General features: G+C 27.9%; 1 protein-coding gene across 1 annotated transcript in view; it reads left to right on the top strand.

Moving 5' to 3' along the window:
- The first annotated feature begins 14,723 nt into the window (after nt 1-14,723).
- The window catches only part of LOC100204837 (isobutyryl-CoA dehydrogenase, mitochondrial), a 52,911-nt gene continuing 45,131 nt past the window's right edge, over nt 14,724-22,503 (top strand). The window contains exons 1-2 of the mRNA XM_065813719.1: nt 14,724-15,059; nt 19,397-19,497. Of these exons, the coding sequence (XP_065669791.1) occupies nt 14,972-15,059; nt 19,397-19,497 (189 nt within the window). The 5' untranslated portion in view covers nt 14,724-14,971. The remainder of the gene's footprint in view (nt 15,060-19,396; nt 19,498-22,503) is intronic.

The following is a 22,503-nucleotide window of genomic DNA, read 5'->3' as shown; positions in this document are numbered from 1 at the left end:
CCCTGCAAAAAAAATTGAATCCTCATATAAGCAAAAAATACCAAAAATATAAAAGGTTCATCTTGCTGAATAAATTTAAATTAAAAAATTTCTACGCTCAAAAATATTTTAAAAAAGGTTTAAAAATTGTAAACAAAAACACTAAAGTTGCTTTAGCTGAAAGTAGATATTATTCACAATCAGAGGTCTTGCATTTTATTTGAAAAACTTCTTCGTACAGCTACAAGTTATTTTCAAAATAATTTCATGAAAAAACTAGTTAAAAACCTATTTAATTATCTAAAGTTGAACAAGCTACTCGTTGTCAATGATTAGTTTTTATAACGCTGTTACCGTAGCCATTTTAAAAATTCTTCAATATATTTAATTCCACTGCGCATGCGTATAATAACTTTCCTCCTGCAAACGACCGTGCGCCCAAAATAAGTATAAACTTTCAGTGGCGATTCAAGGAATAAATTAAGCAGGGGGAGGCGAGTTCTTAAAACCTCAAACTTGCTTAATAGTGTAACATCCTTAGTGTTACATATTTCATTGTTTTTTTTTGACCCTATTAGTTTTATCATCAAATGAGAATGTTAAAGATGCATAATAGGTTTTGTGAATTTTTTAGACAACGACAAACACAATGTATTAAACTAAGGTATTTTGGAAAACGTTAGCATAATTTTTTTCATCTTGTTTTATTTTTATAAAGCATTATAATTAACACAGACATTTTCTCACCATTAATAAATCAAAATGTAGAAGATTTCAAGCAATTCTGCGAACAACATTTTTTAACATAACCCAGCGGGCATTTGTTTTTAAAAGTTACGTTCTAAATGTATTTTAAATTTCTAAAATTTCAAAAAACGTTTGGATTCTATAAAAAGCTAGGAACTACTTTAATTAAAATTGCTTAAGCAAAATTTGTTACTTTTTTATCCACAGTTACATAAATTACGCTAACACTGCTTGGGGAGTACTGTAAAAAGTAAGTTAAAACTTCTTTATCGTCGTCAAAAACATGCGATCCGCATAATTAACTATGCTGATCGTTTTACACATACAAAACCTATTTTTACTGAAAAGAGATTATTAAAATTATTTGAACTCAATGTTTTTAAAATTTTGTGTTTTGTATATTTATGGAGAAATAATTTATCCCCTACCGCTTTTAATAATATTTTCAAACTCAAACCTAACAACAAATACGATATGAGGAACATAAACTTTTTAAATGAGTCGTTTTGTGTTTTGTCAAAAATCTGGAAAGTAAATCTGGTAACAATTGTGTTGTGTAACTATTCATCATAGTTATAATTTATTTATTTTGTTTCAATTTCAAACTTTGGAAATAAATTTTTTATTACGGTGACCTCAGAAAACAAAAAAACGAAAATATGCATAAAAAAATAAAAATGTTTTAAGATGAATGGATAGAAAAGTTTGCTTTTATTGACAATACTAAAAAAGATAAGACACAACGTCTTATTTGTAGAAAAGTGGGTTACTTACTTTCTCGGAGTATTGCATGTGCCAAATGTCCAATTGCAAAAGGAGATTTCACTAAAGTAAACCTGGTCAAAGTGGTTAAAGTTTTGGACCCAGAAAATACAAAACCCCATAAAATGATCCCATAGGTTAGTATGTCATGTTGCACAACTTAGCTGCGTATTGGTGAAACTAGTCATAATATTTACAATAAATTGATTTGTGAATTTAGTTAGAACTATCGCCAAAACAAACAATTCTTTGATTATAATTTAGCTTGCGCATGCATATTAATTGACATGCGCAAGTCTAGCGGAGGTAAACAAACCAAACCGACTCAAACCAAAGACAGTTATTCGATATAATTTTCAGATATGGGTATTGAAGATAGAACTTTTTTAAATCAAATGACTTTACAAGATTTTAAAATGATATTTTAAAATTTGATGAAGGTGATTACGAAGCATTATTGTATAGGTTAATAATTTTTTTTTTTTTTCCCGCTTCATTCCCATCTTTTTCATATGTTTGAAATGATTCTTTCAAACATATCAAAAAGTCGAAAAAGCGGGAATTGAAGGTAATTAGAAATGAAAGAAGATTAGGCATTGGAACTACAAAATTAAAAAAAAAGCTGTAAAAAAATATTTCTAAAAAAGTTATACCCGAAGGACACCATCCATTATGAATAACCGATATATTTTTTTTACGCGCAAAAAGTAAACTTAAGCGTATAAAATTGCGTTAATAATATTTAAAAAAACCAATTGGCGTTTTAAAATACAAAGTGTAAATACAGTTTCGTTTTCGTCTATTCTAATTTTTTTGTTGAGTTGTTATAATATAATATACGTGATACCCCATTCACCATATTATGGCGAATGTGGCATCATGCCCCATTTTGTTTGTATTTGAAAAATATGTAATTTATATATATTACGTCAAATGCAAACAAAACATTAAAAAAAAAAATTTTCCCATATTTTATTTTTTTTATATTTTTTTTTGGCTTACATTTGTTAGTCTTTGTACATTATATAACCAATAATAAAATAATAATATAAACTTACAAGATAGAAAATATAACATATCTAAACAAGGTATCTGAAAGAAGATCGCAAGGATCTTGTCGTTAGAACCTTAAATAAGCATTTAACAAAGATAAGAAGAAAAAAAAAAGTTAATAAACGTTTACAAAATTGCAAGGTAAATAATGAGTCTGAAGAAAGTTCAAGAAGATCTTCTCATCAGAATTTTATACAAGAGTAAACCAACATATAAATTAAAAAGTAAAAAGTATAAGAACAATAAATAAAATAACTAGGAATGAACATCTATAATGTAAACATGTATATAAACAATAAAAAGGTAGACCAAAATAAATTTTTAACTTTTACTACTAATAATAACTCAATATATTATCTAATGAAAGAATGAGGTTTTTCAGTTTTTTTTAAAAAAAGGCAAAAAGTAATAGGTACTTCAAAATTAAAATTCGGCAATGTGGAGAGAACAGAGATGAGGCGATAATTACTGATTACAGATTTGACCTCTTCTTTAAAAATAGGAATAAGTTTTTTAATTTTTAATTGTTCTGGGAATACTCCTTGATGGATAGAAGCCCTTAAGATTTTAAAAAGAACAACTTTAAGTTTTTCAAAGCAATCTATAATAAGCAAATTTAAAATAATGCTTATTCTAAGTTATAATATTTAAAAATTTTAAAATAATTTATGAATATTCATAAATTGTTTTAAAATTTTTATTCGTATTCGAATACGAATACGAATAAAAATACTTTTTCCCAATCCTCAACAGACCAGCGACAATAGTTTTGAGCCCACTCCAGTCTTTTTTCATGAGTGAAGTAAGTTTTGGTTTCTCGGCTAGACGATGACACATCGATCACTCTTCTTACAGCCTTCTGTGAATGGTCTGGTCTGACACAACAGTACCAACTTCATGGATAAGCTTAGTATCCATGAAGTTGGTACAAATACGCTTTGTGGTTGTTTTTTTTGTTTTTCAGGCAGATATTTTGGTTTATACGGTCCGCTCTTGGTGTTGTCTTGCGTTTAGAAGTTTGGTCTCCTTGGACCAAACTCTTCTTATGTATGAATTTTTTTTTCACTCGCATTACGGTTTCGTGAGAAACCTTTACAATTCGTGCAATTTTTCGCTGAGTATATTTTGTATCTTGTAAAAGACATCTTATTTGACTTATTTTTGTTGATGTTGTATCACATTTTTTCCCCATAGCTAAAAATTTAAATAAAAAACTTAAAAAAATGACTAGACTTTGGTGTCTTTACATAAACAGAAAAACAACAACATAAAAATCCTTTATTTAAAGATAATGGCTTAATGAATATTATTAAGTTAAAAAAAATTATTTAATCAAATAAAGCACAAGTGCTTTAGATTAAAATAAATCACATTAAAACTTCAATCAAACTAACAACTAAAAATAACCTTAAGTTGTCCAATATGCACCAATTTGACTATGACAGGTAATTTCTGACAACCAGAATTGCCAATTGATAAAATTTTTGTTAAATATTATTAAGAATAGAAATAACTTAACATGTAACAAAAAATAATACCAAAATAATACGTTCAAATTTTTAATATATAATAAAGTTTAAACCCCCCTCAATATGAGGGTGTTGCAAATTTTATATGGTCATAGTTTTTGAACGCTGAGAAATTATACTATGAAACTTAAAATTTCTAGATGAATAAGTCTAGTTAAAAATAGTACAAAAAATATTTCATCAACTTGTTGCTCTCACGTTTGGGGCAGAAGGGGCTAAAATTTTGGGGCTTTTTTGTTCCCAGGCTTTAATCATCACAATTTTTTGCAAAGCATCCTTATTCGACATAAGTATAAACATATAAATGTTGGAGTTTGCTCCATGTCTGGAAGTTAGATATCTCGAAGACCAAAAAATGCTTCCGCCACCCCTGTAGCACACTCCAAGCATTTATAAGTTTATGTTTATGTCAAATAAAGAACATTTGTAAAAAATTGAGAGCCATAGAAACCAGAGCCTGGGCACAAATAATGCCTTAAACTCTTTGCTCCACTCCCCTGCTCTTAACGTGAAAACAACGAGTTTACAAAATATTTTTTTTACTACTTATAACTAAATATTTATTCATCGACAAATTTTAAATTTCATACAATAATCTCTTTATGTTCGAAAATTATGACAATATAAAGCTTTAACCTCCTCAATTTGAGGGGGCTGTAAACTTTGCAGGGTTATAAGATTCGAAGATTTAGAGATTTTTGCTTTTATATATATATATGTATATATATATATATATATATATATATATATATATATATATATATATATATATATATATATATATATATATATATATATATATATATATATATACAATAAAAAATGTAGTTTTTTTGTTGCGGCAAGTTTTTGCTATCAAGCTATAATTGTATTTAGAATTTTCTTAAATTTTGAAAATTTCTATAGATAAATTAAATGTTTGTTTTATTTAGACACAATAAGCTGGGAAAATATATGGATGTAGAGAACGACATTGCGAGCGCATTCGATATTGGATCTAATATTGCCAACGTTGTTAACATTCAAGAAATGGAGGAAGGTATTAATGTTCCACAAAGAAATCTAAATCTGAAAAAGATAAACTTAAGTTAGATAACTTACTGTTTTAACATAGTGTTTTAACACCGTGTAAATCTAATTGTAAACAAAATCGCATCACGAAAAAAGATGATATTTAACGTAATAGATTAATTATGGAATTTTGAAATCTGTTTTGGTATGAATGAAAAGTTTTTATTATTTCTGGCTGTAAACTGCAAATTGTAAATCGGCATATCACTGATACATCAAAGTAGTCGAAAACAAATCAGTACTTATTATACAATGGAAATGATACTGTTATAGCTTGTAAAACGTTTTACCAAACAACATTAGGTTTCAATGCAAAAAATGATTCTTTTGTAAACTAAGCTCGAAGTTAAGTCAATTATGGGAGCATCGTACCTAAAAAAGACGGCAGAGAAAGAGCTCTTAAAAAAATTGATAGAGAGATCATCGGAAACCACATTGAGTTTTTTCATCCATGTATTTCTCACTAACGAAAACACGCGTAACAAAAGGTTTTTACCATCGGATATTACAAAAAAAGATATGCATAAAGATTTCATTCAACAAAGTTCAAATTTAATTTGTTCCTATGACCTGTATCGTAAGGTTTTGAAAGTAATCGAAATATCCTTTACAAAATTAGGACATAGGTAATGCAAAACATGTGAAAGCTTTTTCTTATTTATTACAATTGACCAGCTAATCAATAGAAAAATTAAATTCTGACCAAAGATCCTAGTTTGCCAACATAAAAAGATGTATGGTATAGGGAGTAGAGGATATAGTTTTCTTCTATGCACACACATGTATCGGCGCCCTCAGGATTTTTTGATGTTCCAGATAGGACGCTTTCACACAGCGTGCAAACTCCAAACTTAAGTTTGTTTATACCTATGCCAAATGAGGAGGCCTTGCAAAAAATTGGGATGACGGAGGCCAGTGAACAAAAAGCCCTAAGACGCTTGCCTCCCTGCCCATATGTCAGGGCACTAATGTAGTAAAATTTTCAACTTTATTATCTAAAATTAAATTTAAGTTTATCGACAAAAATATTGTAATTTACAAAAGTTATTAACATGCAAAATTTCCGACCCCCCAAAATGAGAGGGGTGTAAATTTTGCATGGTCATAACTTTTGTAATTTACAATATTTTTCAACAAAAATTAAAATCTGATGATAAATTTAAAATCAGTTGTAGATAGTAAAGTTGAAAATTTTACTACATATTGCTCTCACGTATAAGCAGGGAAGGGGGAGGCAAACGTTTTAGGGTTTTTTGTTCCCAGGCCTCCACCATCCCAATTTTTTGCAAGGCCACCTCATTGGCCACCACGATGTGTGAATGTGTCCTATCTGGAACATTAAAAAATCCTGCGGGTGCCCATGCACACATGCCACCCCTTATATACTGGGCCTGAGTAAGGCGTAATTCAGACAACCTATTTTTTGAGTCGACAAAAAACAGGTTTTAGCAGGGCCGTGGTTGATGGGTCGGAGTCCCCCTTAAAAAACGTGTCATTAGGGTCTTAAAATCTTCCAAATTTTACCGCTAGGTTTTGCTAAAATAAAAAGCTTCTTAAATTAGCAAACGGGCATAAAATTTGCTGTTTCCTTCCCCCCACTCTAATTAAGAGGTATGGGTAACCTACCCTCAGCACTGGGTTTTAGCCTTTGTTTACAATATTACTGATCTCGCGTAAGACTCGTTTTTTACTTACAAAAGAGGGGTGCCTGAAAGAAACGTCCGCCTTAAGTATAGTTTATTTTTATTTGATTCGTTATTAAAATAAAAAAAAGTTCAATATGGATTTAAACAGATGTACTATTAATATTTGGTAGGATATCCTTTGTTTTTTAACACAGCACTAATTCGTTTGGGCATGGATTTTCGTTTGGCAAGATTTTCACATAGTCCTGATGTAATTTCTGTACACCATACATGACGAATAGCATTTTTTAAACCATCTAATGAACTGCAGTTCTTAGCAGATACACGCTTCTTGATTAACATCCAAAGATTTTCAATTAGGTTGAGATCTGGAAAATTTCCAGGCCAATCAAGCAACTGTATGTTTTTTGATCCAAGCCACTGCTTCACAGACTTCACAGTGTGGCATGGTGCTGAATCATGTTGAAAAATTGTCCACTGATGAATAATCATGAAATTGATTAGAGATTCATCCAAAACGTTGAGGTACTTTTTTGCATTTATAGTTTCTCCTTTGAGCAAAAAGTATAAATTTCCGAGGCCATGAGCAGAAAAACAACCCTACACCATTACAGAAGGTGAATGCTTCACAGTTTTGCATGTGTATTTAGGATTGGTAGGATTAGAACTAGTAGGTCGACGAACAAAAAGCTTAACATCAGAGAATTGACGATACACGGACTCATCACTGAACATCACCTGTGTCCACTGCTCTTCTGTCCAATCTTGATGCTTCTTGTAGAACTCAATGCGCTTTTTTCTCATCTTTTCAGTTACTAATGGCTTCTTAAATGGCCTTCGTGCAGGTAAGTTTAATTCCGCAGAAGGTCTGTGACGGACTGTGCGCTTTGAGACATTAGAAAGTGTTGGTATGCTGTTCTGTAGGTCACCAGAGGTTATTGATGGATTCATCTTGACCATTGTTACCATCCTGAGGACAGTATGCTGTGAAGTGACTCTAGGACGGCCAGACCTCTTTTTAGGAGACAGGGGGATAACCTGCTTTACAACACGCCAAACTGTAGTTCGCTCAACCATGTAAATTGTTGCAATGTCTGCAAGAGACATACCACTTTAGCAAGACGTTGAATGCATGGTTTTTCTTCTTTACTAAGCTGCCGAATCTTAGCCATGATTTTCACTGAATTAACTGTTTAAGCTACAAAATTGTCTTTATAAATATATTTATACCTAAAGATAAAAATATAAGATAATAACACTGAGCCTACTGGCGTGGAAACATTGATTTGTGTAAAATTGTGCCTTGTTGCAAGACTTTTTTCCAGCACTGTATTTATTTATACAATATCATATTCACATATCTTTTGTTCATTATTTTATACCATCTTATTTAATAAATTAAAGATCATAACCCCTACATCTTGTTCATTAGCTCTTCATTTTAATACATTTTACTTTTTTGTTTCTCTTTCTTTTTAATAACAATAAAATGAATTTGTCATTTCTTTTGTTTAACAGTAGAAATTAAATTTGTATAAGTTTTATGTATCAAAGTGTTAGAAAATTTTGCCACACTAAAAGTAAACAAATTAAGTGAAATAAATGTTGACAGGGATTTGATTTAATGACAGATTTTCAGTTCATAGTGCATATTAGAATATATAACTCAATAAACTTTCAACTTCATAATTACTGATGGTTCATACAAAAAGCTAATTTGATATTATTACTAAATGTCTAAGAAGATATTTTTTTATTAAGCTACAAGCTTATATTCTGCATTTTCAGTTGCATGTTGCATTTCATGTTGCATTTTCAGTTGCATGTTGCATTTCATGTTATTATTTATTAAAAATAACTTTTATGTTCTTAATTACATCTTAAAAAAGTTTAGTTTCTAAAAATAGTCAGTGTTGATATGAAATTCTAAAAAGTTATGTAACAAAGCAAAAAGGCTTTACAACACAAGCTCAAAACAGATTTAAAAAACGTGGAACAGAATTTAAATACGAATATTAAAAATACTGATTTTAACTTTATAAGCTTGGAATTAAATATGCTAATTATTGCAATGATATATAAATATTACTGATATTTAAATAATTGCAAAATAAATAAATATATATATATATATTTATATACATACATATATATATTATATATATATATATATATATATATATATATATATATATATATATATATATATACATATATATATATATATACATATATATATATATATACATACATATATATATATATATATATATATATATATATATATATATATATATATATATATATATATATATATATATATATATATATATATATATATATGTAAATAAAACTAAAAGTTTATTTTATATTATATGTTATATAGTATATAAACATTTGAAAAATAGTTTAACAATAAATCTTTACGACTATTAAATTCATTTTAGTCAAATCTTATAATATTTAGCTAGAGAATTCAATAGCGGAATTCATACCGGAATATTGAAAACCGGGATATCGGTTGATTTTGTTCAGTTTTGAATACCTATAGTAAAAGACTTGAATACTGGTATTTTCGGTATTTTAATGGTTTTTTTTTTTTAATTTTTAGCAATATTTCTAAACTTTATTTAGTTATTTAAACTGATTTATAACAAAAGTTTTGATTAAAGTAAACCAATATTTAAGTAAATATTTAAATACACCTCTTTTTGAGACGTATCGCACTGTCGTATTTCAAATTATAAATATACAGAAATTCGAAAACATTTGTTGGCTATTTTTCCATATTTTTTATTCTACCAATTGAACTATTAGAGTGAGTAAAAACCCACTATATAGATGAAAAGTTGCCAAAGTTTGACTCTAACTCATTAATGAAACTCTAGAGTGCTTTATCAATGAGCTTTTGACATCACATATATATATTATTGTATTTGATGTCAAAAGCTGAGTTTAATTTATTATATTTTACTTTTTATTACTTGACTCATTATTAAAATTTCAAGAGGTTCATCACTAGAGGTTGTTTTTTCTATTCTTTTTTGAAAAAATTATAAGTGCTTATACTTTAAAGCAACGCGTTAAACATTCTTTTATTCTTGAGTTCGAGAATCTAAAAGTTTATGCTCGTTACAAAATCTATATATTTAGAAGTTTGAAATATTTCTTTGATATTTTTTTGAAATAATTACCAAACACAACTTTGGTAAGTTTGAAAAATTAACATTTTTAAGTTTAAATTTAAATATTTAAACTCAGTGAATTTAAAGTTGTGCAGAAAGTAGTTAAACTAGTACCGGCCGCTCAGCAGTTGCGTTTAAATTATGCAATTCAACTCGCAGTTGTAGATGTTCTATATTTAAAAGAAACAACCGAAAAAAGAACCATCTGCTTAAATCAATCAATAGACATCTATTCATATTCCGATACCAAAGAGCACGAAAACTATGATGCCTTTGAAAATAATGTAATTACATACAGTCAGGTCCCCTTATACAAAAAATAAGAAAAATTTTGCGAATATTTAATTGTTCACCGTTAAAAAATGAGGTATTACAGAATAATGTACATCTCGAATTTGGTAAAGAATACTTCTTAATTGCAGATTCCAAAACTAGATGGAATAGCCTTTTAGCAATGCTTGAACGTTTCTACAAATTAAAATAGTGCATTCAAAAATCAGATATAGATTTAAAATTTAGTATTACAAAAACCGCTTTTGTGTTTTAGCTACTATCTCAGCACTTTTGCCGGCAAAATTAGCCGTTAAGTCAATTTGTTGGAAAAATGCTAACCTAATTTCTGCGGATGCAGAAATTAGGTTAGCATTTGAAATTTATGTTTGACAGGCTAAGTGAAATTAAGTTGTCATTGAGCAAAGAGTTTCTCAGTGCGTTTAAAGTACGTATCATTGCAAGAAGAACGGAGTTTAAAGTTAAAGAGTTGAACGGAATCCAATTTAATTTCTTATATGCGTTAAGGCTTTTCTGAACCTAAATCAGATAAGACTTTGGGTTCAAAGCACTGATGTTAAAAAAAGTTTTTACCGAATCAATAAACTTGCATGTTTTTCTAGTTATTTGTGATTTGTAAATTTATTTTACTTTGCTTTACAAAAAAATTTTCATACAGGTTTTAATACCGATATTTCGGTATTATATTTATAATACCGAAATTCCGGTACTGGTTTTTTGATCTGTATTAGATACTTCATATCTAGAGTCTGGTTGAACGAGCAAATATGACCTAATTTTTGAATATCTTCTAAAATACAAGTCATTTAATTTGAGGCAATAGCAAGCTTTTTTTTTTTAATTGCGATTCTTTTTTTGAAGTTTGAAAATTGACTTTAAATTGCAACCTTTAGCCAAGCAAAGGTTGGAACTTAAACAAACAACAAAGAAACAAGTAACCAGTTATGTTTTTTTCAAGAATGATATAATGTTAACAATGTACTAATAACTAATAATAATGATAATGATGTAAGGAGCCATCCATAAAGTACGTACGCAGGTATGGGGGAGGGGAGGGGTTTCCCAAAAGCGTACGAACGCGTACAAAGTGGAGGAGGAGGAGGAAGGGGTGTTAGAGACAGTGAGTACGTAAGCGGTTCGACTATCCCTCTTAAACTTGATTTTATTATTACTTTTTTTATAAAAACATTGAATTTCATGTGTGTACTAAATCAGTATTGCGTTTTTTTTTTTTTACTTCAGTCACTTTTTTTTTTAATTTTTTTATAAATAATGAGGAGAGAAAAGTGAAATCGAGCGCCAATCGTTCCAAATAATATTTTTTAATTTTCGCAACATTATTTGATTGGAAGCGAGATGAGAAGCAAAAAGACGTCAAATAAAAGCAAACTTTTTAAAAATTTTTTTGGATTTCTGTACGCAAACTGGTTTTTATCATTTCTCTTAAAATGTTAAAATATGTTGAAACATTTTAAGATTTAAATAAGTACATTAACTACTCTTTTAAGTTTTAATTAAGTACAGAGAAATGTCAAATAAACTAAATATTTTTTTTTGTTTTTAATGTTTTGAAATATTTATGCGTTGGGAAAGGAGGGGGGCTTTATTTTGAAAAAAAATAATGAGTACGTACGCGGATGGGGTGGGGTGGGGGTGGGGGTGGGGGTGGTAGCGAGTCTTCGAAACCCGTACAGGTTCATACAAGAGGGAAGGAGGGGGCCTAGTTAAGTGGTTTTACTTCGTAAGTACTTTATGGACGTAAATTTACTTCGTAAATACTTTATGGACTAATTATAATCAATAAAAAAACCCAGCATACTTGGAATTATGTAAATTCATTATATAAACAGTCGGAGAGCTGTAAAGAATTTTATTAAAGCAATAAAGAAAAATGATGGCCTGTAACAAATGGTTTGAAAGAAATTGCAGGTATTTTAAATGACAAATTTCAAGAGTATTTTGTTTGTGAAAAGTCAGGAAACCTTCCTGAATTTGGTATGAGAAACAATTAAAATTACTTTGATAATGAGATCTTCTTATTACGTATGAAGTTTGCAAAAAATTAAATAAACTCAATTCACATCGATTGCTTTGAACGGATAACATTATTATTATTATAGTTGCAGCCGTAAAATATACATACAATATATACATACAGCGAGCAGGGAAAACACCCAACTATTAACAACCAGTTTTATAAAAATTAGTTCTTTTTAAAAATGGAAGTTTACTACATCTTGGAAGCTATAGACCTTGTTAACTTTTGTACTGTGCAAGATACTTGAGAACATAGTGGGTGACTCGGTTATTAAACATGTGATAGAAAATAATCTTGTTTTGCCCTGTCAACTTGAATTTGTGAAGAATAAGTCATGCAATACAAATCTTCTTGAAGCTTTAAATTATATCTTATACTAACTTATCCTAAGTCATCAAATCGATACCATTTATTTGAATTTTGCCAAGGTTTTTGATACAGTACTCATCGCGGACTGTTCAAAAAATTAATACAGTATAGTATCACCGGTATACTGCTAAAGTGGGTTAGATTATTAAAATGTGGCAACATGTAATGTTCTCTGACAAAGCGCAACATCTTTTACAACCCAGCCTTACTATTGAACCTGAGAAAAGCCATAATGAAGCATGGTATCATAAAAAAACACCCTAATATTGTAAGTTTCTTGCTGTCTAAATGCTGCAAAAAATAGAGGTTGTTCTAAAGTAAGTTTGAGGAGCTCATACAAATTACTAAATTATGTTTTATACTGTCACTTCTTTATTCTTTCAAGTTCATGTAAATTGTTCTTTAATCTAAAACGTTTTCTACTAATGAATGCGTACACTACCCAGCAAATATTCTATATCGGAATTTCGCTGGTGTATATAGGCGCTTTGAGCGTACCACTGTAGTTTTGCTCATCGATTTCTTTATTGAACCATTAGTGGAAACCACCAAAAGTGATGTGCCGATGACTAGCCACTATTAACGTCAGAAAGTTATTGGCTTACCATTTACAGCGGCTGTCACTAATGGTCCACTAAGAAACCAATAAGCAAAACTCCAATGAACTGCTAAAATATACCTATATAGGTTGTCTACAAATTCACCAAAACAACGTTTGCTGGGTATATACAGTATACGTTTTTTCCTATTAATATTGGGAGGTCTGATTTTTTTATCATGAATACATATAGTGCCATGTATTCATTTAAATCCATTTGTTAAAAATATTTCATTTGACAATATTTCGATGGAATATTTATGCCCTCGTTATCAAGCATATTAAAGTCCACGCAGAGACTTTAATTTATTCTTTGATAACTTTAATTTACTCTCTTTAATTTGAATTATACTGTTGATGTTTGATGACTGCAAGAGAGCAAATAGTGACAACGTCCCCTTTTTTTATAATATTTTTACTAGAGTTTTTATTACAATTTTGATGAAATTCGCGTAGTTCAATTGAATATTTGTTACGCCACCTATTCCAAAACTATTCTAATATAGTATTTTTATATTCAACGCGCTTTTTTATGTCTTTATTTATAGGGAAAAGTGGGACAAGATAGCTATTAATCACGAAGCAATAATACTTTGTCAGTATGTTAATGTATAATAATTCATTGCCAGCATGAATTTTTAGTTTGTAAGTAGAAAAATTTGAAATAAAATAAAAAGTTTATAAAATAGTCATCTGGTCATGGTCTCTGGACCGAGAAGAGATGACTTATTATGCAATTAAGTTTTCGAAACTATCGAGTACTCTAACTAAAGTAACGCAAAATAAACAAGCGTCACACAAAAAAAATGTTCCTCAAAAAGTTACACCCAAATGACACCATCCTTTTTGAATAACCGAAACCAAGGTATTTTTTTTAGCGCAAAAAGTAAACTTATGCGTATAAAATTGCGTTCATAATATTTAAAAAAACCAATTGGCGTTTTAAAATACATTAAAATTTGGCATTTTAAAATAGATGTAAAAACAGTTTCGCTTTCACCCGTTTTTAAGTTTTTTTTCTTAATTTGTTTTATGAAAAGTCTTTGGCAATAAATGTTGACATTGAAAAATTATAATTTTTCAATGTTAACTTTATTGCCAAAGACTAAATGATTTGGATATAAGGGTTTATCTCCTGGTTTTTTTATTTAAAAATGTTACTAGGCGTTTTTTTGTAAAAATCAGAATGTAAGTAAAAATATAAAAAAAGTAAATATCAGTATTAAGTAAAAGTGAAAGTATTATCCCTAAAGAGCGAAAAATTTGCTAAAAATTCGTAATTAACAAAACCATTATTCGTTAAATATTTTATTCAAAAAATGTTTGTATCAAAAAACGAAGAACTTTGATAACAACCTATTAAAATAAACTCGACAAAAATTTTTTGATGGAGTTAGTTTTAATAAATTTACCCGTTATTTTTCTTTATCTTTTTGAAAAAGAAAAAGAAAAAACGGGTAAATTAATTCCGCAAGGTCCGGCAGCGTTGTTATTGTAGCTAAGCTAAATAGACAGTTAATTATTGCACATCAAAATGCATTTTTCCTTGAAATTTTGTCAAAAACATATTAAATAGATAAAAAGAAACAAATTTGTTTCAGGCAACTTTAATCAACTATTATTAGTTTTATGTATTCCATTTGTTGATGTTATTAAGCTGAGTGTCTTTTAATAGATAGTTAAGTTTATGAGGAAGAGCTAGAATGAAAACATTATGGAAATTGTACAGATGTCCAACTTTTCTAAATTTAAGCAAGATTAGGTTTTCTTCATCAAACACTTCAAATTATTGTAAGTTTATACAATAGTATGTAATGTAAACAAAAAAACTAAATTCTAAAAAGTTCAGTTGCAATGAATAAAATGAATAATCTTTTAATTTTTTCTAGCAACCAACAAATAACTTTCCAATTTAAGGAGTAGTAAATTTAAACTTCATCAAAAAAACATTTTTGATGAAGTTAAAATTAGGTTTTTATAAAATACTATTTGCTGCATGTGAAGAGAATTATATTTTTGTAAAAAAGATTGTGCTTACTTAATTAAGTCAAAATTTATTGATAAGATTCAAATTTCATCCAAAAATACTTTGGCATTTGATGTGGTGACGATGTATAATATATAACCCCATAATTAAGTAATTAAGTCAATTAAAATGCAAAAATTTGGCTAAGATAAAATAAAAATATTTAAAAATATCTCTAACATGTTTTTAAATTTTTGAGAATAGGTGTTTCAAGAACAATTAAGTCATGAATTGGATATTTAATTTGTTCAACACTTTTTTTTCTTGTAAAGAATCTCTTGTAAAGCTGAATAATAGCAGTGACTCCCTCTATTTTAAAAATATTTTTATAAGACAAGAATGAAAAGAATGACAAATGTTATAAACTAAAACTTTTCAATTAACAAAAGATTGTGTTAATAAGTTCTGAGTTAACTAATTTATCTAATTGATGTTGTGAATAATTCTAGTATAATATATTTTTTTTCAATTTAGAGTAAATTTTTATTTATAATATAATATTAAATTTCAATTTAGAAGAAATTTAAAAATATGATTTTTTAAATTTGCTCATGAAATTTTTATGAATACATATAAGTTGTTTGTTTCATTATGTATGAAACAAACAGCTTATATGTATTCATAAAAATTTCAAGACTATGACATGAATGTTGTCTGGACCACAAGTCGTAGAAGAGTTTAATCAAGATATGACTTTAGCAACAGAAGCTGAAGTAATTTGAATGTTTAACAATGGGATAACCTGTTTAATTGGAATGGGAGGAAGAGAATGACCATAAGATTCGAGAGTCGAATTAGAAGAAAATTTTTTTGCAAATAGTTCTGCATTATCCTTAAGAGTGGTAATAAGATCAGTCCCATGAATGAGAGATGGAATGTTAGACCTACCTTTGTTAACGACACTGTTGAAGATTTTCCAAAAGTCTCCAAAGTCTAACTTCTGAGACAAGATACAAGGTTTATTGAACTGAGAATAATGGAGTTTAGCATCTGACAGCACATTGATTTTTACATCAATTTCTTGCAATAATAAATAGTCATTCTCAAGAGATTTGTTCTTTTGGAAAAGATGAAAAAAATGATTATGATTGATGATTATGATTGATAATAAATGATTATATCTCTAGTTGCACAAGAGGGAGGAAACCATGTAGTAGAATGAGGCTTAACTTGGAACCAACAAGAAGGAGTAAAAGCTTCTATTCCTGCATGAATAGAAGCTTTTACTCCTATAGAGAGGGAAATGACATCAACCCAAGGACCGTCACAAAAGATATCCTGAAAAGAATTCTAGTCAGCTTTAGGGTAGTAGTAGTGCAATGATAGGATAAGTCTGAAAAGAAAGTACAAGATGATTTAAAGAGATCATTGCATGGTCAGAACCACCTAAGGGGGAAAAAAGAAAAATTAAACAAAAGCTAAGATCAGAGGCTAGACATAAATCAAGGAGTGAATGTAAATGATTAGGGTTGTCAGGAAAATGAGTCAAAAAGTTAACTATCTGAGTAAGAAATTGAGAAATGCAGAAGTTATAGGTTTTAGTGCCAGCAGGGTCAGTGATGTTAGAGCCAAGCTATTCAGTGTGATGAGCATTAAAGTCACCAATAACAACAATATTAGCAGAAGGGTATATATATATATATATATATATATATATATATATATATATATATATATATATATATATATATATATATATATATATATATATATATATATATATATATATATATATGTATATATATATATATATATATATATATATATATATAGATATAGAGAGAGAGAGAGAGAGAGAGAGAGAGAGAGAGAGAGAGAGAGAGAGAGAGAGAGAGAGAGAGAGAGAGAGAGAGAGTATGGTCAATTTGATCAAAAATTACATCTTAAAGAGTGGAGTCTTGGGAAGAAGGAGAACGATAAAGAACAAAGAGAAAGGTGATAGAGTAAAGAGGTGCTAAGTGGAAGCAAAAAAAAAAAAGAATGGTCAAAGGGTATAAACCTGATTTCACGACAAATAGGTGAATTAATGTGTATGTATACCCCCTAAGGCAAGCATGTGACTATTGTAAACTTTGCAAATCAAAGGATAGTACCCATCTACACAGAGATCAGAAGAAGGAATACCAGAATTTAAATTAGTCTCACTAAGAGCAAGCATGTCTGGTAAGATTCAACTGATGGAAGGTTGCTTTGCAGGCCACGAATATTTGTAAAGGATATATTAAAACAGTTAGGTGGTGGGATGGTTTTTTATGTTCAATATTTTGAGTTACTTTTGACATGTTTTAAGTTTGAAGAGGACTTGACTCCTTATGTGGCCTCGACAGTGCACACCAAATGCATTAACAGGGACACCATTCATGCGCGACATGGTACTGTTAATACTCTGATGTTTTGTAGCTATTGATGGAATCAGTCTCTTTGAGAGCTACCACAGAGTTTGGGAAGCCTTACTACCAGCCGACCTTGAAACTATTAAGTTGAGTTTTAGAGCGGTACCCTCATTATGAGATAGCAGGAAAAGTTGCAAAGCCACTATCAAAAAGGCACAAACAAAAACTTATGAGAAGATTTAAGAAGATCCAGCATTCGTTATCCTAATCAGGAAACAATGTAACAAACGATATGTGTGTGTATATATATATACATATATACACACACATATATATATATACGCATATATATATGTATATATCTTATACTGCTGGTTTAGATGAGCAGTCTGATGTCATACTAAAATAGCCTGCTGCCGGGAGCTTCAGTACATACATTGACTGATAAATAGTCTGACTCGCAGCAGAGTGCTGCTATATCGACTGAAAGTTTGGCATGGGCGGCAATCTTTTCTTTAATTGTTCTTTGTTTTTTTCTCCTTTTTTCTAAAAATTCATATTTAATTAATGTAATGCAAATATAATATAACAATTTGTTACATAAATATGCTATAGTAATATATATATATATATATATATATATATATATATATATATATATATATATATATATATATATATATATATATACATATATATATATATATATATATATATATACACTCCTAGTCGGCATTTACAGGGACATGTTTACAGGGATGGCGTTTACAGGGACATAATTTTTTTATTCCCGTAATGTGTTTTTCTTTTACTTTTTTCCTACTATTTTTATCATATTTACATGATTTTTTAAAATTTTATTTCTATTTTTATTTATACCTTAGCCCTAAACGTGAAAGTAACAAAATATTTTTTTTACTTTTCTTAACTTATTGTTTATCAATAGTTATATAGCAAAAATGCATCTAACAAAAATAAACCTACAGCAAATATAGCAAAAATGCATCTAACAAAAATAAACCTATATGGTTATATTACTGTAATTGATTGTTTCTGTAAATAAATAAAAAAAAAAGAAAAGAAAAAAGAAATATAATATATATTAAATAAATGAAAACATCAAGAATAAATTTAAAAAAAATATTTTTATAATAAAATAATAAACTTAGATATGTGTAAATAAAAATAGAAATAAAATAAAAATTTAAAAAATTATAAATATATATATATTTTGTATATATATATATATATATATATATATATATATATATATATATATATATATATTATATATATATATATATATATATTTATATATATATATATATATATATATATATATATATATATATATGTAAATTATGTTAGTGTATTTTACAAATAGAGTGCTCAATGTTTTTAAAGAACAGAGCAATAATTAATTAGTAAAAAACACTTATCTAACTTTTATCTTCGACTTGAAGTTTCACCATTGCTGGATCATCAGGAAGAGTTCTCTTCCTGAGAGGAACTCTTCCTGATGATCCAGCAATGGTGAAACTTCAAGTCGAAGATAAAAGTTAGATAAGTGTTTTTTACTAATTAATATATATATATATATATATATATATATATATATATATATATATATATATAATATAATATATATATATATATATATATATATATATATATATTTATATATATATATATATATATATATATATATATATATATATATATATATATATATATATATATATATATATATATATATGAATTTTGTTTAGTTAAAGATGGTCTTGATGAAGAATTAGTTACTGTGCAAGAGCTTGCCTTAAATTTTGCTTCAAAAGAACTCAGTCCTTTTATGTTAAAATGGGATGATGAGGTAATATGAATAGTTTGAAAGTTTGCTAGTTTTAAAAAGATTTGAGTTTAAAAAAATTTATTATTTAGTTTTCTTGATCAGAATTAATTTTGTATATTACATGATTTACAAATATTATAATTAATAATTAACTAATTTTGCATATTTCATGATCTTTTTGTGCACAAAACTTATTTAATACGTCTGAAATATGTTTTAAAATAATTTTATGACATTTAAAACAAGTTTTTTTCCCTCTAAATCTCTTTTTATATATCTATCTATATTAACTTATATACACACACAAACGTGTATATATACATATGAATATATATATATATATATATATATATATATATATATATATATATATATATATATATATATATATATATATATATATATATATATATATATATATATATACAGGGCTTGTGATGAAGAAAATCGTCAAGCGTGTTATATCACGCTCGTAAAATTAGAATAAGTTTTCATCGAGCGTGATTAAGTGCGCTCGAGATAACGTCGGCGAGCGCGACCGTGAAAATTGCTGAAGGCGATGCTCATAAAAAGCTTTTTATTTTTTTTTTATTTTTTTATTTGATACATAATTCTTTCGTCAAAAAATGTTTGAATTAGTATCACACTCATGAAACTACTTCAACGAAGTAGATATTTACATTTCCAAACTTCTTGTAAATTGTCAGTCGCGACTTTATTTTTAACTATTTATGTTATAAAAAAATAATATCAAACAAAAACACAACTTCTTATTGATTTAAGTATTGAAGTATAATTTAGCGACTTAGTTTTGCTTCGTTGTTTTGATATATGTATTTTAAAATGTTACGCAGAAAACTTAATTAACAGTTAATGGTTTTTATATTTCTTGATATTTTTTATTCAAATTAATTATTTTATTTTTTTCTAAAATTTCTTTTTTAAATTACGTTTTTTTATCTTAAAAAAATAACACAAGAATAATTTGAAATAATAATAAATAAAGAATAATAACTTTCCATTTAATAAATATTGACGTCATTACTTTATTTCCTTTTCGAATGTCCTTGATTGCAAAGATTCTAAACGACAGAATCGTTTTAAATTTGAGTTGCAATAAATAATAGTTAATAAAAAACCTATACTATGAACAAAAACTAATTTTAAAAATTACTCTATTATTAATATTTATTTTTATTGTAAACGGTGTGTGGAATATTACAAACAATAAATCAAATAAATCTTACTTGATATTTTCACAAGATTAAAAATACTCTGCAGTTTCAATTTTCTTATAATGGTTTTCTAATTTTCTATTCTTATTTTATTTGCGCATTTTTATATTCACATTGTGTTTCCACGTGCACATTCCATTATTGAAATTAGTGATTATAACGACTTTAAAATGCTCATTCATTACGTTAGTGCAAAAGAGAACGACGTTGTGCTTTTTATATTTTATATCAGTGCTTTGATAACAGAACATTTTTAATAAAAAATCTTTTTTAAATATTTTATGAAAATAAAAAAATAATCCCGAACTATTGGACGAGCGTTATTTTATACGCTCGTTATAAGCTGAACGCGCGTTGTTTATCGCGCCTAGAACGTTTGAAAAGACCGTTTACGGGCGGATTTTATGAGCGGAGCGCGATCGCGCTCGCTTCATCACAAGCCCTGTATATATATATATATAAATATATAAATGTTTATATAATTATATATATATATATATGTTTATATAACTGTATATATAAATATATAAATGTTTAATGCAATAGCCTAATGTGAATTTGACGTCATAAAGTTCTCACTATTTTTTTATTTTTCAAAGACATTGACTTTTTTAAATTACTGCAATAAAAACTGCAAATAAAGAAATAATTATTTTATTTTATTTTTTAAATATTAAATAATTAAATTTAGTATTACATTTTTAAAAATGTTTGATATTAACAAATTTCTTTCTTTTCTCAACATTTGCGTAAATGAATTAAAATATGTTAAATTTTTGAATTTTTAAATGATTATTTCTTAAGTTTCTAATTGCGGCTTTGCAACTGCAAATGATTAACGGTTTTGTTATGAAAGCAACAATTATTTTTCCAAACATCATTTATTAAAATTATATTGCTGTATATATCATTTATTCAATAATAATCGCTGTGATTTAACTTGCGTTATAAAATAAAAAATTTAACTTATCTTTAGTGCAAATTTTTGCACTAAAGATAAGTTAAACTTACACAGCAGCTAACGCATAACACTTATGCATACATAAGCGTTATGCGTTAGCTGCTCTACACATAAGGCTTTAAAACAAGGCCTATATATATATGTGTATATATATATATATGTATTTAATACAAATAAATTGTATATATACATATACAATTTATTTGTATTAAATACATATATATATACAGGGGTTGAAATAAATGTCAGATATTGCTACTCCTCTGGCCATTCTTGAGACCTACTAATGGAGGTCAATAAGCCATTGTTTTTTTTTTCAGTAAAATTGAACAATTGTTGGTTGCCCCCATAAATCAAGTCTCAAAAACAGGGGGGGGGGGCGTTAGTGTTTTACACTTATTTCTACCTTTGACATGTAAATCAAGTCTTCCATAAAAAAGTATTGGTTTTTCTCATATTATAATTTAATGGTAATAGATTATAAGTTTATCTCTTTTTTTTCTTATTTATGTTTTTATCGTTAATATTGCCAGAAAAAAGTATTCAGACACTACTTAACATTTGCAAAACAAATTGAAAGTTTGACAACCTATTTTATGCTGACATAAATGTTTAATCAAGTTTATTACTTACATCTTTTTTACCCCTAATAACTAAATATTTTACTGCTTTGGGTGTGAAAACAGTGAAAACCTAAGAGCTAACAGATGATATTGTTGAAATTTCACGCACTGGAAAACAGTCAAAGTTTAGCGATCATAACAAAACAGCATATTCAGAAAAAGCAGAACAAATCATAGGCTCAGCATCAAAAAGTTAGCTCAAATATTC

This window comes from Hydra vulgaris, chromosome 12 (genome assembly GCF_038396675.1).
Source record: "Hydra vulgaris chromosome 12, alternate assembly HydraT2T_AEP".
Classification (NCBI taxonomy): domain Eukaryota; kingdom Metazoa; phylum Cnidaria; class Hydrozoa; order Anthoathecata; family Hydridae; genus Hydra; species Hydra vulgaris.
The sequence above is the reverse complement of the archived record's forward strand: the minus strand, read 5'-3'. Positions and strand labels throughout refer to the sequence as shown.